This window comes from Amphiura filiformis, chromosome 2 (assembly GCF_039555335.1).
Source record: "Amphiura filiformis chromosome 2, Afil_fr2py, whole genome shotgun sequence".
NCBI classification, from domain to species: Eukaryota; Metazoa; Echinodermata; class Ophiuroidea; order Amphilepidida; family Amphiuridae; genus Amphiura; species Amphiura filiformis.
Window position 1 is genome coordinate 14,823,912 of NC_092629.1, and position 17,933 is coordinate 14,841,844.

The window sequence follows — 17,933 nt, forward strand, 5'->3', positions numbered from 1 at the left end:
TTTGTACATTTTGTTTGATATATTTTTCAGGGAGAAAGTGAGAGTTAAAATCAGAGTTGATGAAGATCTAAAATAGTGATCCCAGGAATGATGAAACGTCTCAACTTCGGGCTAAATTTCAACTTCACTGTAATGTTCAGAAAGAAATCGATAGAACGTTACAATACTTCCAAAATTTTAAATATCTGTCGACTTTAATTCAGTTTCAAAATAGTTGTTGGGCTAATCCAATACCAGAATTCCAAGGCCTTAGTTTATACAAGGGACAAAATTGTAAATTTTTTTATCATAAATCATAATATTCTGCTGGTCAATATCTCTACTTTAGTGAAAAGGTCGAAGGTCATCGTTCGGGATCCGAAACGTCCTCCGATTTTGATGAAGTTGATGTTCTTAATTTTTTGTCTTGTAATAGCAATAAAAAAGAATAGTATGCACTATCTATGATATTTTGTTACGTAGCATAGTAAAATATGTAATAACCAATAATAGGACCGAATGGGTATGGTCAATGGTGAATCCGAATGGTGAAGTTAAACTGGTTCTTACCGCCAGTCTAAAAAGTATGAATTACAAGCTACATAAAAACCTAAAAATACATTAGTTCGCCCTCCAGTGGTGTAACATTGAAGGGTTGGGCGCCCGAGACCAAGGATCCACGCCCCAGTTGAATTTCGGTCTTAAAGCTGTCTTTCAAACTCACTTCAAATTTATGTTGAAAAGCGTGCGAAAAAGTTCACCGCTCGGATGGAGGAGACACCGTATGGTCGATTCAGTGTTAGCATGGCGCCGCCCATGTCATCCCCCACATCGCCCGCACTAGTACGCCACTGTCGTCCTTTAATTAGTAAATAAATAAATAAATATACGAATAATAAATATGATTAGGCCTCATAATCATCTTCGTCATCACCATCATCGTCACGGTCATCCCCGGGCGGTCATCCCGTGGTGCGGGACATGATTCGCTGCACCACCATACTAAACCAGCACCAACCTCCTTCAGGGATGCAAGTTTTTCTGCTTTTGCAGGAATTCCTGCTTTCACGAAGTCAAAATTCCCGCAATTTCCTTTATTTTCAGCCCGTTTTGGAGGCTTTTGGCCCAGATTCACGCTTTTCAGGCTTTTTCCTTCACTGGTCAGCTTGCATCCCTGTTTCTGGCCTCCTCCTACTCCGTCTACCTGCCAAGTGGTTGGAATGGGGGCTGGCCACGCTACCCCCATCCGAGCCCCCACCCCCACTTTTAACGACATGTGTGGGGATAATTAATTTGCGACAACATTGCCGCTCACCTTAGAAAATCATGACTTGAACCTGCTGGGTACCTGTAAGTCCCAGTCCAATATAGCACACAGCGACCTCGCTAGTCAAAATGTATGAAACTAATTACTAATGTGCATTGAGGGCGTTTGCTCGTACTGACGTACATGTATGCTGTATGCAGACCAGACCATCCATTCACCCCGGGCCATTCACAGGAAGAATATTTGAAATGGGATTGAAAGTCCATGGAAATATACACAATTTCCATGGAAGGTCTTGACAGCCTTACAAACGTATCGATCTTATTTTCAATCCCATTTCAAATTCTTCCTGTGAATGGCCCGGGGTGAATGGATGGGGCAGAAAGTATTATTTTATTTTATTTCAAATTATTTTTTTATGACCCTTTGCAGGAAAGTCAAGTTAGGCCAACCCTCACCTTTATAACAGTCGGAAAACATGCATTGTCTTTAAGTAGGCCTACACGGCTTTAGCACATCTATGACAATGATAAAGGTTCCAAAATCTTAATTTTGATGATTTTTATGATCGCCATGATGAGCAATGAATGGAGTTAACATCTTAAGGGGGTACTACACCCATGGCCAATTTTGTGCCTATTTTTGCATTTTTCTCAAAAATTATAGCGCATTGGTGACAAGTAAGATATGTATATTATAGGGCAAGGACTACAACTACTGCACTGAAAATTCAGCAACTCAAGGCAAGTAGTTATTGATTTATTGATCAAATATTGTTTTTCCCTCATTTTTGACTGTAACTCCACAACTGTTGTCTGTGTTGAAATAAAATTTCCAGTGCAGTAGTTGTAGTCCTTGCCCCTATAATATACATATCTTACTTGTCACCATTGAGCTATAATTTTGAGAAAAATGCAAAAATAGGCACAAAATTGGGCAGGGGTGTAAACCCCTTAAAGAGAGTTTTATTTCATGTTGTTCAGGTGGGTTTGTGGAGTGGAGATAGGCCTACTCGCAACCAAAATTCTTTCTATTATAGTTTTTCCCAGATCAAACTATTACTTTTCCAAGATTGACTTGAGTATTTCTTTCAATTCCCAGCCCGACAATCACCCTTTCTTGCCCTAAACTCCCGATATGTGTTCGTATAGTTTTATCACTCATCTTAATGGCCCTAGAGCCAATGCCACTTGTCCAATACCAATACCAATCCCACTTGATAAGCCTACATATTTCCCAGTAGCTCATTTCCCAGTCAAAGTTAGTCCAGTTCCCACTTAGTCCGACTAAGTGGGAACTGGACTAACTGTGACTGGGAAGAGTTAGTCCAACTTTCACTTGGGCAGTTTCCACTTAGTCCAATTCCACTTGGTCTACGGTCCCACTTGTTCCACATCCCACTTGGGAGCTCTTGGGTCATGTCGTACGTCCCACTAATTTTGGGGCATATCCCGTTTGGACCACATCCCACTTGGTCCAACACATATACTTTTTTACGGGGTGAAAATCCGATCACAAAAAGGTTATTTTTGACCCCGTTGGTTACCTGAGTCAACTACATGCACATACTATAAAGGGTCGAATTTAACCCCTCAAACAAGGTCAACTTTTTGACCCCAAATTGTGGTTGCAATTAACCCCACCGCGGGTTGAAATGACTATATTATAGGTCAAATATATTTGTTTTGGGCCCATTCTCCGTTAAAGCGTCCAAGTTTGGTCTCAGGAATGACAAAATGCCAACCACAAAGAATTCATAAAATTCATTCAGAATCGTAAACTTTAATAGTTTAAGAACACAAAACAATGCATGGGTGATTTTTCAACAATATTTCATTTTTGAGCAATATTACTTGTACGTATTGGGGGTAACGTATCAGTGGTAACGTATCTGTGAAACCCTTTTCCATCTTTGTCTTAATCGTGCAAGTGTAAAAACTGACCGACTTAATACCCATACTTGATCAGTCATTACCCAATGTACTAAAGTCTGGTATGGTATTTGGCTTCATTTATCACAGCCTTTTTTCCGAGGAGAGTAGAATTTAGGTAACGTATCTGTGAAGGCATGAACGTAACGTCAGGACTTTTTGCCATTAATAGACCTGATTTTTTTTACTTTGAAACCATTGTGTTTTGTTCCATATATATAATATAACTATGGAGCCTGCTTGATCCATCACATATGAGAACATTCATCTAGCCAATTATTTTCACAGATTGTTATCCATTAGAAATATGGTAACGTATCTGTGAACAATATTGGCGACATAGTCTGAAAGACCTGGTGGAAAAATTTAATAATCTGTGTTGTGATGATTTATATTAGGGCATGATACCAGCTAATGAAAAGTACTTATAATCCAATATGCGCGCATGTTTAGAGAGCAGGGACACGTTATACTGAACACACCTTGGCTGGCGACATGGAGGAAAACAATGGACATGCATAATCAGCTTTATTGTTTTATACTTTCTAGGCATGTTACAACCTCTAGCCTCACACATTTTAAAAAGCAACTCCTAAGTATAAGTTATATAAATAAAAGTTCTTTCTTTCTGAAGAAACAAGTCTGAATACGACTTGACACTATGGACGACACATATTTGGCATTTTGAACACTTTATCGGAGAATGTGCCTTTTAACCCTTTTGGGGTCAAAAATTACTATGCTTAAGGTGGGGTATGAACGTTTGGACAGTATTTATTTTGGGACATTAGAGCACATCAGACATATCGAATTTTGAAATTGCAATTTAATACACATTTTATGGCAAATCATTAAAAAATTCGAAAAATATCAAATTTTTATAATTTGTCATAAAATTGGTATTATATTGTGATTTTCAAAAAATGAAAATTATTTGATATCAGAAAGACATGCTTCGTATTCAGAATACAATTCGATAGGTCTGAGGTGCTCTCATGTGCCACAAAAAATACTATCGAAACGCAATAAACGCTCATTTTAGATCCCTTAAGGGTAATGCTAAAATGGGGACGATAAAAGAAAATTACCCCTTTTGGGTTTTAAAAAAAAAAGACTACAAAAGTGGGATATTGTTTGGTGATTTGATGTGCAGTTCAGACTGTAAATTTGCAGTAACCATGGTAACCCTGTACTGTTATTGTCAGGGGAAAGGCGATCCAATGAATCGAGTTGCCAAAAAGTCGATCGGTAGTATTGGAACTCATGGGGACATGCATGGACTAACAGGGAATTGGCATATGGACCAAGTGAGTTTGGACTACAAAATGGGATTGGACTAAATGGGCAGGTGGGATTGGACCGAGTGGCATTGTCCGTCATAATTTAGGCCTATGACCAGATGACAAAAGACATGACGCATGCCAATCCGTCAATCACGGCATCGTATTTGGTACCACCTGGGGGTACCACGCGACGACCTGGTGCATGGTGACAGAATCCCCGGTGTGTCCGCTGCAATAAGCTTTTGATTGACAAGCACATGTCATTCATGAATGTTTTAAAAGTGGAATGTTGCAGGCGACACTGAGCACTAGAGTCTATGGTTCAGCCATGCACTTTAAAACTCTCGAGAAAGATTATCGGATTGTATTAAACATGTTAAAATGAACTATTGTATAACTCGATGGACACAATTTGTTTTGTTTATATTGAAAGAAAGGGGGAAAACGCCATGCCTATTTTGCGCGGATCAGTATAACTAATTTCAAAACATTCAGACAAGTAAATACACACACAAATAAGATTTTTTTTCTATAAACATGATAAATGCATATCAATATAATTATTATTATCTGATCATGGTTGCGACATGTTTACACATGACAAATGCAGTTACATAGATGTGGTAAAGATTAAGTTCATGATACATAGGCAAAAAATGCCAGCAAACACAAAGCGTTTTACAGATAACGTTTAAATAGGGTTAGAGAAGAGGATAATGGTTTATAAAGGGTATAAAAACGTTTTAATAACATTTAAAAATAATTTTGCAAACTTGTTACAAAATATTATAATATAGTGTTATTTTAAATGTTGACAATAATATTGTAAGCCCACAAATATTTTAGAATAACATTTTGACAACATTTGTGGGTTTTCATATAAATTTGACAAAACGTTTTGATGACTTTTATATAACCATTTAAAGGTTGGTTCCTTTTATCCTAATTAGTTATGTTTTTGATGTACTGATTGGTAAATCCCTTCTATTACATCTTCTCTAGTAAATCACAAGCAAAAACCTGTTTTCATGACATTGGTGTACAAATGTAGCCCTTTTTACACTAAACAAGAACTGTTTAAAAAAAAGACAACTCCACAGATGAAGATCATGCATGTTTCATAACAATACTCTAACATAATATTAATAACTCTAACGGGTAAAAGACTTTGGCATGTCAGGGGTAACTTAAACAGTTTTTGGAGGACAATTTTTACCAAGTTCAATTCTATACATCTATCAAAAATTGATTTTCTGTCAAGTAAACTGTCTTTTCCAAGAAAATCAATTTCTGATAGATTTATAATTAATTGTAGCGAGTTGAACTTATACAGAGTTGAACTATGACTGAATGAGCAAAAAAGCAAACTAAAACAGTACCAACTGACCAGCAGGGAAACTTTGAATGGATCTCAAAAAGATTCAAGTAGTGTACATAACCAAGGAAAAAAAAAATTAAAAACTGTTTAATATGTACATCAACATCCAAAATTTAGGGTTAAAAGGGTGTCTTTTAACCCTAAATTTTGATGTTGATGTACATATTAAACAGTTTTTAACATTTATGACTGAATGGCCTGCATGCAAAAAACGTGCCAAAATTACCCCTACATGCCAAAGTTTCTCTTATTTGTTATTAAGACAGTTTCCTGTCGAATTAACACCTTATTTACCATTTCACATTGTCTTCGTTCATATGAGGCGTATATCATGAAACGGATATTATATCGTTCATCAGTAATTGACCCACAGTTGCACACAATATCATCTTTGATACAAACTCGACACCTATCATAATTCAATGTCAAACCCATTTTACAAAACATAACCTCGTTTTTTCGAACTTAATCTTATTCGACTGTATTTGTCAAATCACGAATGCACATTTAAAGAAAATACAATAACATTTTGACAATATTTTTTTTAGAAATGTTGTTGTAGTTTTAAAACTAAAAAATGGTTTTAAAAATGTTTTCATGACCTATTATAACCCGACATTTAAATGTTTTAAAACGTCTTAAAAAATCAAAATGTGTTTATAACGTCCATAACGTTTTAAAAACATTTTTGTGTTTGCTGGGTAACCATGGTAACTTCAGCTAGCTGACAACTTGAACAATAATATTTCTATATATTTGTTGTAGATGTATACATATTATGAAGATCATGCAACGACTGCATGGATTCAATACAAACACCCTAAATTATAAATGTAATGATCGATTACACAATAAATTCCCTGAAAGACTGCCTTGTCAAAATAGAAAGATTTCATTCTCTAAAAACCTGTTTTAGAGTAAAGGCCGACATTGTTAGAACACTGGGTAAAAAAAAGGTTTGGTAAGGTTTTATACCCAACAAAATTGTGTCATTAGTTTTTGTCTCATGGGTTGGGTAATATTTTTGACCAAATATTGGGTAAATTTTTACCCAGTATTGGGTAAACTACTGAAAATAACCTGTTGTTGGGAAAAATTTACCCAGTGTCTAACCATGCTAACAGTGTACATGCGTGTAAATAGAGGAGGAATTCAGCTGCATTGCACACACTGTGTATACAGTAACCTGCAGCACACACGTCACGCCATACGAACTGAGTATAATACAGGGTGTATCAAAATAAGTGTTCTCCATCCGAATGAATGACCCTTCCAAACGAACCATTGGATCCAGTTGAAATAACCAGACTTTTAGATATGTTGCATCACAAAGTTTGGTAATTTAAAATAGATCCAATGTTGCGTTTGGAAACAACAGGCATCACAAAAACATTGGACAGTCAATTTGATACAACCTGTATGTAATACAGAGAATCATGCGTAAACTGGTCTTTAATTCAATAATAATAAGTCTTCAAATAAAGGTTTTGGTTGTTTTTCTCCAAAAGTGTGTCTGTACAAAACATGAAAACCCGTTCAACTACTTCACATATTTTATTCAATTATTATTATAATAAATTGCAATCATTATAATAATAAATTTCGATTATTAATATTATAATAATAAATACACACTCATTCTCAAAGACTCTTAACATGATTAAACATAAAGTCTTTTGATGTCATGTCAATTTGCCCTTTGTAGCATAGCATGATAGAACAGCTAGCATGGCTATATAGGGTTGGTTGAATTTACGTTTTGCACATCATCATTGATCATCAGTTCATAAAATATGATTCTCGAAAGACTTGCCCCTTGTATAAAAAATTGATTTCTAACGGCTAGTATACTATGAGAAGAAAATGGAAGACATATATATTAACATTGCCAAATTCTGGCAGAAAATTTGATATCTAAAAATAGCTTACACTATGTAACCATGGTAACACGATCTGATCCAATCAGGCCAAAGAAGACGATTTTGAAAAGTTCATTATCAACTTGCTTTACTAAACAAACGAACAGTTGCTGAAACATTTACAACCCCTATGCGTTGCAAAGTTATGAGTTTAGTGTTTTTTTGCTCTCTAAAGTTTTACCCAAATCTCAGTTACCTTGCCGTCTTTTTATTGTATCAATGGTATCAGATCCTATTTTACTCTTATCAAGACGTAATCAGAAGTCCAACACTATTTTCTTCGTCTTTGGTGGACGGTAAAAAGATAATATAAATAATTTCTATCATACAGTGTATTTACAAATTGAGTTCATCATATAAAAAATGTCCTGCAAAATTTGATCATTGAGAATCCACCTGATGTTGTTGGTTACTTCTCCAAAAGTCTGTAGAAGCACTGAAGTAGGACACAGATGGCACCCTGGATGGTATATTGTCTGTTGTCGTTTCGCATTCTTCTGTTGCACCCACAAACTGGGCTGCCATCGCAGCTGCCATCTCTTGCTGATGATGGTGGTACCTTTCTTGCTCATCAATGAGTTCATCCCAACCTGTTGTGGAAGACACCTGGTTGCTGGTATCATTGGTTCTGCTTCTCAAATGGTTATTCATGATCATGTTATTAGCATTGACAAAGTCCTGATGAGTTGTTGCGGAGTACGCTGGAAATGGCTGGAATGGGAAAGCACCTGGCAACGGCGGGAACGCCGCTGGGAAAGACCCAGTAGGATACATTGCATTATATGGAAAGTACATAGGGTGGTATGGTTGCGGTGGTAGGAGTCCATGACCGGGAGGCATTGCAGTCTGTGTGCCTTCTGGCTGGTTATAAAACATATCTGCTACCTGCATCCATCTTTCCATCTCTCTGTTGACAACAGCAGCTTCGTTAGATATCTCCTCAATGATGTCAACATCGGAATCCCAAACTTCACCGTCAGAGAAACTGGTGTCGGACGGAGAGTCATCAATCTCTTCAGGTTCGAACACGTCGTCGTCTTCCCAGTCGACGCCGGGTAGACCAGCACCGTCACACGCAGCTGGGTTGTGGATCTTACACGGTTTGTAGCACTTCTCCGAAGGACGGGACGCGCAGAGCCATATGTCGTCACAGACTCGCTTTCGCTGGATCAGGTCGTATTTGGTGGCTTTTGATGTGTCTGCCATTTTGGATGGAATCTGGAATGAGACAAAAGAAAGAAATGGAAATTATTATAATGACACAAAGCTAAGAGTGACTTTGTTATTATGTGAAAGACCGAATAAAAAGACTACGTGTAGTTATGGCTCAGCTACACCCCCCTCTGCAAGACATAACCTTAATCTCCCACACAGGAGGTGTATAGCTTTCAAATAGAGTCACCCATTCAGGTAACCCCATTTGAAATTCATACTCACTGTGTGGGAGATTCAGGTCATGTTATCCATAGCATAGGGGTGTATGGGTTCCAACTTGCATAGCCCAAAGTTTCTTTGTTCCCTGTTATTTCCTGCCAAATAATTTGCACGACACAAACTAACTCCAGAAGGCTTCACATTGGTATACTATTGTTTAAGTCGGAATTTCACTTGCTACAGTTCAATCATGAAGACAATGCTAAAAGACTCTGACCTCAAAGTGACTCGATTTGAACTTTTTTCCTTCCTTCTTGAATGTCTATTTACAGTTGACTAAAACATGACTAAGATTTAAAATATTAAATGATATGAGTTTCAAACTATTCAGCATGAATGTCGGATAGAAACTCATCTGAAACGAGTTTCATCGTGGAATGTGGCAATGTGTATTGGCTGGTCGGCCGAAATTAGAAAAAAACTTGCAAAAGGCGTCAACATTTTCATTCATGTGCTTTAGATACATCTTTTGTTCTGAACTCTAAATTTTCAAATTTTGGATTTGTAATCATGGATATGATCGATTAGCAGAGTGCAACAGATATAGGCCCTACTTTTCAACTTGGTAAAAATAACAACTTGGTAAAAGGCTAGTAACAAACGTTTCAAAAACAAATACCATTTAAATTAACCATGTTAATAATACAATACAATACGATAGAATTAAACATGCTTATTCGTTCAATGGTTCTTAGTGCTATAAATCTACAATAGCTGCCCTGTAGACATTTGCCCATTTCTATATTGTACATAAAGGCAGCTATATTACATGTATACGTCCTCTCTGCACTGACCCTTGGATTTCCTTTTGCTATTAGAGTCAGAGGTCGGATCGCCTTTGTCAACCAAAATGACACAGGAAGTTCACTTTTCCAGGTATTATTTTGCATTTATGTTTTTATAAAAGTGAGTGAGAAATAGACAATTGGATTTAACCATATGAGAGGAAGTCTCCGAGTCCTGCAAAGATCAAACCGTGTCCTGGTATAATGTCAAAATCACGTTAACTCTGTTTCTTATGTTTATGAAGGCGGAAAATACAGCAGCAAGTCGGTCAAAAATTATCTAAAAATAGAATATAGGTGTTCAATTGGACCTAAAAACAAAACACAAAATGGGGATCAAGATGGGATATGAAACTGCACGCTACCGCACCCCGCAGTTGCCAGGATTTTAGGGGGAAAACCAAACTTTCGTCTATGTGTCAATTTTTTGTCCCATTTTTAGTCATTTCAAGGATACTTTACTCTTCGCCGTCCCCATTTTCTCTGAAAAATTTCCGGGGGGGGTGGAGCTTGACCCCGACACCGCTACCCCGTGCAATATTCTGTAGTAAAATAGTCGCCCAAGTATAAGGACCGGACGGATTGAGTGTAAGAAATGGAGGCAAAGAAAATTTGCGAACAAGAAAGTAGGATATACGTGACCGTACAGCACGAATGAGCCGTAAATGTCCTCAATTGTATTCCGAGTTACAGTGTAAAATGGGCATGAAGGTCGTATTCATTGGTACCTCAATTTGGTGCTACATGTACCTCATTTAATGAGATACACGTAGCACCAAATTGAAATACCTATGAATATGACCTTCATGCCCATTTTACACTGTAACTCGGAATACAATTGAGGACATTTACGGCTCATTCGTGCTGTACGGTCACATACAGTAAAGCAAATGGATAATAAACAAACAATTTCCCATATTTCTCCCACCCTAAACGTCATATCAATTAGGTAGACGGAATAATGCTCAAACGTGCGAAATCTATTACCGGCAAAGAGTATCAAAGTCGCGTCCGCAACATCCCTATTGTTTAACCTGATAAGATTATAATCGGTCCCATTCACCTGAGTTTACTCACTAAAAGAGACCGCAAATAATCTCAGATCATAAAACACACCTTGTAATTTGCTTATCTAATGCTAATCCCAAATAAGAATAAGTTTTTGGAGGATTCTGCGATGGGAAACTAAACATAAGAGCTTTCTCGTGATTTTGTATAAATTTGTACAAAAATTATGACTTAATGTTTTGTAGGTCATTAGTTTCAAATGGATGGGAATTGAGTACGGTAATTGGCAGTAATTTGGGTGGGAAACAAAAAGCCGACGGACTTCCAAGGGAATTTTGATGGGATAAACTAACAGAAGAATCTTCTCATGGGATGATTGGGAAAAGAAGTGACGTATATTAGCCTGAATCGTTTGGTTTCTTAATTTTGTCGATGAAAACACTTCAAATTATGTTTCTATATTTTTTTTCGTTTAAAATCTCTATACCTGAAAGTTTATTTATTCATTTTAAAATCACGAATTCTTACTAAACATCTAAACTATGAAACAAACATATTATTCACTCCAACAGAGTCCAATTCTGGCCGTTTTGGCGCATAGTGAAGTTGGCAAAAACATTTCCATGAAATGTGAGTCTTAAATAATCTTTACACACATGTAACATTTCCACGAGGAAAGTCCCCGAAAATGTTAATTTATATGCTTGTTGTTTCTTCACGACGTCCAGGAAATGAGATTTTGTAACTTTTCAGGGATTAAGGACTCAAAGCAATGTATCCTGTAAACAGCCATTTCTTTTAAATGTTGACGATCGACAACAGGGCTCGTGTTTGTCCAAATCGTATTTTCTATGTATTTTAGTATTAATTTAATTCTCTTGTTATTTCATTGATATGTAAGAAAGATATCCTTGTTACGATCTTGACTAGTCTCCGGCCAGACTGTGTGTGGTATGTGGCTATCACGAACATTATAGGAACGATGAGCGACCGACACAACCTGACTGTGTAGGAGACTAAATAGTGACACGAACACTAATCTCGTCGATTTCCCTTATGAATCTTATCTACAATTCCAAGAAGAAAAGTGTTGTGCTAGATATTTAGAATCGTCCTTGCTGAAATTTAGCCAGGAAATAACAAAACTGACCAGAGCAGTACGTGGCCTATTATATTATAGTTCGACTGAACTGGGAGGGGGGGGTAATCATGCTGATTGAAGGGCATGCAATACCGTTTTTACCATTTTCAATCGGATGAATGAATGAACAGTGGAAATGAGTGAACCTCTATTAAAATCCTTTTTATAACCTCGTGGGAAACCTAAATCATAGGCACATTATAATCCTGACTCTATAAATCCGAATCCTATATAATAATCCGATATAATCATTGGGCCCTATCCATAATCCTAATCCTAGACATACTAAATCTTAATACCTGTGCACCATGGACACTCAGTTCTTCGGGATTAGAGTTTAATGTACATGGTGTATTTTCCCTATTATTTTTTTAATTTTCATATAAGGAAAATTAAACTGTTTCTAGATACGATGCGTATGAGCCTCTAATTCCCTTGTTTGTGGACCCGATCGTGAAAGGGCATGACACTTTATATAATTTTAATAAACTCTAGCGTCAAACATTCAAGGGAAGTCATCTCTCATGCCATACTGTTTTATTTATATATGCAAAACTGCAGCCGAAGGTTTTATCTACACTCTATCCTGTCATTCTGACCCATAATAAAATACATTGTCCTATTGTCGTTATTGCATCTATCCTATATTGATCATGCTGAATACAAAGAATCAAGACGAGTTGACATTGATATGAACTCATACGAAGGCCACTCACATATTGACCATCGATTATGCTGCTATGGCCTCATAACCAGCCACTTAGTTTGATGAACTTTATTCAACAATCATATCTCAGAATATGACCTTAAGCTGGGGCATATGAGATTTTGTATATCCATTCTAACATTTTATAAGTATTGAAGCAGAAGGTAAAATAAAACCATGTCATAGCAAGCCCTTACCTGGGAGGCGTCAGTGTACTTATTTTAGAAGATAAGGCTTTAGACTCTTAAGTTATTTTAATAATACCTTTGAATTCAAATACAGAAAATTCAGTCAAGCGACCGCTGGACGATACTAGTAATACTATTTAATTGAGGAAATTATTGCCCTTTTACATGTTTTATGTGGAAAATGTCATGTGGCTAAAGTAAAAAATACTGCGTCAAAGGGTTTTCTCTGAACGGAATGAATAGTCCAAAATACGGTCACCGAACACATTGTTTAAGTCCGAAAGGTTTTCACGCGGATTTTCTCTGGAAAATACGTTTCTAGTAGTATACTTGTAGTAAATATGTTTCGTAAAAATTACCCATCCGAAATAATTTTTTTGATCAATAATATTAATAAATATGCCTATCAATTATCATTTATCAGAAATTATATACCGCATATACTAAAATATTACATCTGTGTAATAAACTAATAATTGCATATTGTATATGATTACACATTGTCGCAATTTCTTGTGTCGTATATACTCCCGATCGATCTTATTCAAAGATAGGCATGTAAATACCAAAGTTGGCAATCTTGTATAATTATTCATTGTTTGTAATGCAAGATGTTGATGAGATTCATATAATTCTACTAACACGCTATGACAGGTTTACACAACATTATATAAAAATAGCAGACATAAAAAATCGGGGTTCATGATGTTAATAATAGATGATGTAAAATCCTAAAATGATTGACCTCCGATTTAAGGTTAGATATAGATATTAATTGAGGTTATACTTTATAAATATATAATTTACTAGTCAGAGGCCCCAATATTTGGAAAAATAATACATCGTTTGCGCTGGATTTAACATAGTGTCAAATAATAATAATAATAGTAATAATAATAATATTAATACTAATAAATGATAATACAATAATAATAATAACAACAACAACAACAACAACAACAACAACAACAACAACAACAACAACAACAACAACAACAACAACAACAACAACAATAATAAGTGAAAACATAGGCCTATACATTTGGTGGAATTTAAACCTCGAAAGAACGAGTATAAATCTGAAAATAAACGTAACAAAAATATCCCGAGTTTCGGATTTTGGGTGAGTCAAATTATCCATGTTATTGCAGCTGAACAAAATAACAGTACATATTTTTTGGGCTGTAAAAACCTTGACTGTGCCAAAAAAAAAGTGAACAAGGAGTAAAGTAAATTGCTCTTTATTTTATTATATAGCTTATGATTAACAAAGTAGATAAAGTTCAACTAAACAGGTTATATTGTACCAAAATCGACAAAGGTTTTATTTTTTTCTCGTGTACATGGTAAAATAGGGAAACACTTGTTACATTCATAAAATTAAAAAAACCCGGAATGCTTCAATTCTGATTCACGAGTCTTTGTTAGCAAGCCCCGTTGGTTAAGAGTTGCACGAGTGCACACAATGTAGCTGTATCGCAAATATTGGAAAAGGTGACTTGAAGCATCGACCACAAACAAAAACTGTGACAAGGTCATATTTGTTACCTATTGGAACAAAGACGTAGACCACGTACAACATTATGCAATGAATCCGCAGGTGTAGGCTTGTTGTTGTGTCGAATGTTTCTGATGAAAATATTTTTTTTTTTTTTTAAAGATTTTCGATTTATTATATTAATATTTAATAATTGATATTTAGCCTATATTTTACGCAAAAGTTAAATTTTGGTCACTTTCTTCAGATGTATCTATCATCAGTATTATAATGTAGGCGGTGGCCCTAGTAAGTAGTATTATTATAAAGTTTATTTGAATTTACAGTTTTGGTGCTAAAATAAATGAATAAAATAAAAAATAAGCATAATTTTGAACTTGTCATAACGGTATAAACTGCTAAATTGAAATGATATTGCCGGATCAACACATTCTCCAATATTATAAAATTCTGAAACGGAAAACTTCAATAAAACTTTAAATCTGAGCACCCAAGTATTTAATACAAAGCAAACAAAATACAAATATACTTACGATTTAGATTCAGAGTGAAGCAAAATTTAACACAGCTTTTCCAGTTGGGTGATGATTGTTGAGCAAGATTTAAAACAACAAACGAGTTCAATTTTGCAAGAACTTGGTAAAAAATATTGTATCCATAGACAGCAGCTCGACAAAGATATGTTGTTTGCGACAGGATCAGTAAGATTATGATTGCAGGAAGTTACAGCCAGCTGGTCTTAAAGGTCGTGTACAGGTCACTGCAAACAGGTTATCGAGCGCCCTCACCTAATTTGCATGCGTATTATTGACACTTGTAGTCGCGTGGCAGGTGGATCCGTCCATCAATGACACTGACTCGGATTTGTATGGATTCAAACTGGTTGAAGTGAAAGTACAAAGAAAATAAACAAGGTGCTTGAAAGGTGTTGTTTCAAGAAAACAATAAAATATATGTCAGAGAATATGAACTGATACGCTGGACAAAGTGTTTCATTACAAGTAAACTGAACAAAGAAGATCATGAGATATGTCAGAGGCGAAATAGCCTATAATGCTAAGTTTAAGAGCCAGGCTACAAAAAGAAATATCTCAAAACAAGAGTTGATTTATTTCTGTATTTCTATGTATAAGGAGAAAACTAGTCCGTTGAGACTTTATTTCTAAGGGGTATGTTTTTATCCCGGGTTTTTTTTTATAGAAATCTGGTCCCGCTATTGGGTGTGTCTTTTTGATAAATTGGGTTCCGCTAGGGGTATATTTTTACTCACAAAGTTGTTACAACATCGTTATATCAGTGTAATAACATCATATGTTAACGTTGTCATAACGTTGTTACAACGTCGTTAAGATATAACATCGTCATAAGTTAACGTTGTCGCAACGTTATGGTGGAATAACAAGAACGGAGTTGTGATCCGGGCAGCCTGTGATGCACTTTTATGCAACATGTATATTAAATAACACCAATTCCCGGTTTTATCTGAAAATTTGGGTGGGAGATTGAGAGTCCATATCCAATGAAAACAACATGTGCTCTTTTAATTTGTGGGGATTTTTTCTTGTTTTTGATTACTTGTTTGTATGTTTAAAAAGTCCGGGAGGAAACAATCACACAGATTGCAAACAGGGAGTGCTATAATTCTAATGTCCCTGGTACAAACTATTACTAGTTCCGTGAATCACAAATTATTTACAATCATGATCATAGCAAAACTACAATGCTTTTCATAAAAAATATTTAAAAAAACCGACTTGTTGTTTAGGCCTACAGATTTTAAATAAAATTGAAATAAGAATATATGTAATATTGATAAAGAGTGATTCATAGGTTGACATATTTGCGTGTGTATTATTATGCATACATGTCATGTGGTCAATACATTTTTTGATACTTTAAAAAAAAGTATCAATACGAAACGACTAGGCAATTTGGGTATTTTGCTTTGTTTGTGTATGTCAGTTTTGTTAGAGTTTTTTTTTTCGTTTTCACTTTTTCTTAATCACCCGTAGGCCTACTTGGGGCTGGGGGGGCATAAAAAGACATTCAGTCAAAAATACAACTCGAGCCAAAGATGAAGATTCCAATTCAAAATCTTAATTTTTAAAACCAGGCACTGAGCAGGTTGAGTTTAAAGACCCACTGAAATAAGACATTGAGAGTCTTGACCCGATCCGAATAATATCTTGGCCTTTACCATGTTTACATAACCACCAGCCCCCTGCAGATACAATGTTTCATATAAAAATTCAAAGCGATGATTTTTAATAATATAACAAACCCATCCACACACCCCATCCCACCCAAAAGACACGCCCACAACAACAAAGACAAGACAAGGACAGGACAAGACAAAACATCCACCCAAAAGATAAGTTATGCAAAACAATGATGTCAACAAAAGTTTTGTTATAAAGTTTCTCGACGGCTTGCAAGTAATGCTCTGTGCTATTCATGTGCTTGAACGTAAAAATTCCAAAAAGTTTTGAGATATTGAAGATTAAGATCCAGGGAAACGATGCTAGGCTTGTTTGTACTCTTTATAATTCATTTTTCATGGTGATTCCAAATATGGTCATGAAAATTTACAATTCTGAAATTTGTGAATGAAAAAAATGAAACTTGTCGTCTGCAGTCGACAAGGGTTACGAACCAACACCATTTGCCTATATAGGCATATGTGACCCATCACATGACTAAAGGACTGCTTTTAAGCTTTAAAATGACACCTCTTTCATTGACGTCGCATGTAGAATGGTGATTTTATATGACAAATAGAATTCAAATTCCTTATTATTTTCTTTACTTTTCGGGGTACATTTTCTTCATTATCTTTAAATGTGGGTTTCCGACAACTGCCGTGTTTCGATGTGATGGGTCACATATTTCTTTGAAGCAATTTGATTATTTTGCTTTGTTTGGTTAGTGCTTTTCGATGGTTTGCAATACATGTCATGGTTCAGGTTTATACCTTTCCAAGGATGTCATAGGTCTTCAAAGGCAAATTTGCATTTCTTATTCATATCTTACAACCTTGAGTGTTTTTTTTTCTGCATCTGTATACAGATGTTTTTTTCTACTTTGTAATTTGTATTATTATTAAATATTTTATGTATTCTGTGAAGTGAGATGAAACCAAATAAATTTGAATTGAATTGAATTGGGTAAAATCACGATCTCGGATAAAATTTACCGACATCCCGGTGATCAAAGATGGTAATTAACTTAATGATGACAATTTTCGGCGGCTTTGTCGTTATATGATACAAGGATGTGTACAACTTCCAGGGCGGAAATGATGAAGGTGATGTACAAATTACAATAATTGTTTTCGTCAATTAGTTTGTTTTCTTTAGAATCTTAAATGGATTAGTTTTGATTTTAAATGATGAAAATAATGATGTCACAAATCGCTG

At 35.7% G+C, this 17,933-nt stretch overlaps 1 protein-coding gene across 1 annotated transcript; it reads right to left on the reverse strand.

The window, feature by feature from the left end:
• Positions 1 to 6,021: 6,021 nt before the first annotated feature.
• On the reverse strand, positions 6,022 to 15,276 carry LOC140145930 (uncharacterized). The gene is made up of 2 exons (XM_072167666.1): positions 15,051 to 15,276; positions 6,022 to 8,975 (listed from the first exon to the last, which is right to left on the reverse strand). The coding sequence occupies exon 2, from the start codon at positions 8,961 to 8,963 to the stop codon at positions 8,139 to 8,141; it is 825 nt and encodes a 274-aa protein (XP_072023767.1). The 5' UTR covers positions 8,964 to 8,975; positions 15,051 to 15,276; the 3' UTR covers positions 6,022 to 8,138.
• Positions 15,277 to 17,933: the final 2,657 nt, after the last annotated feature.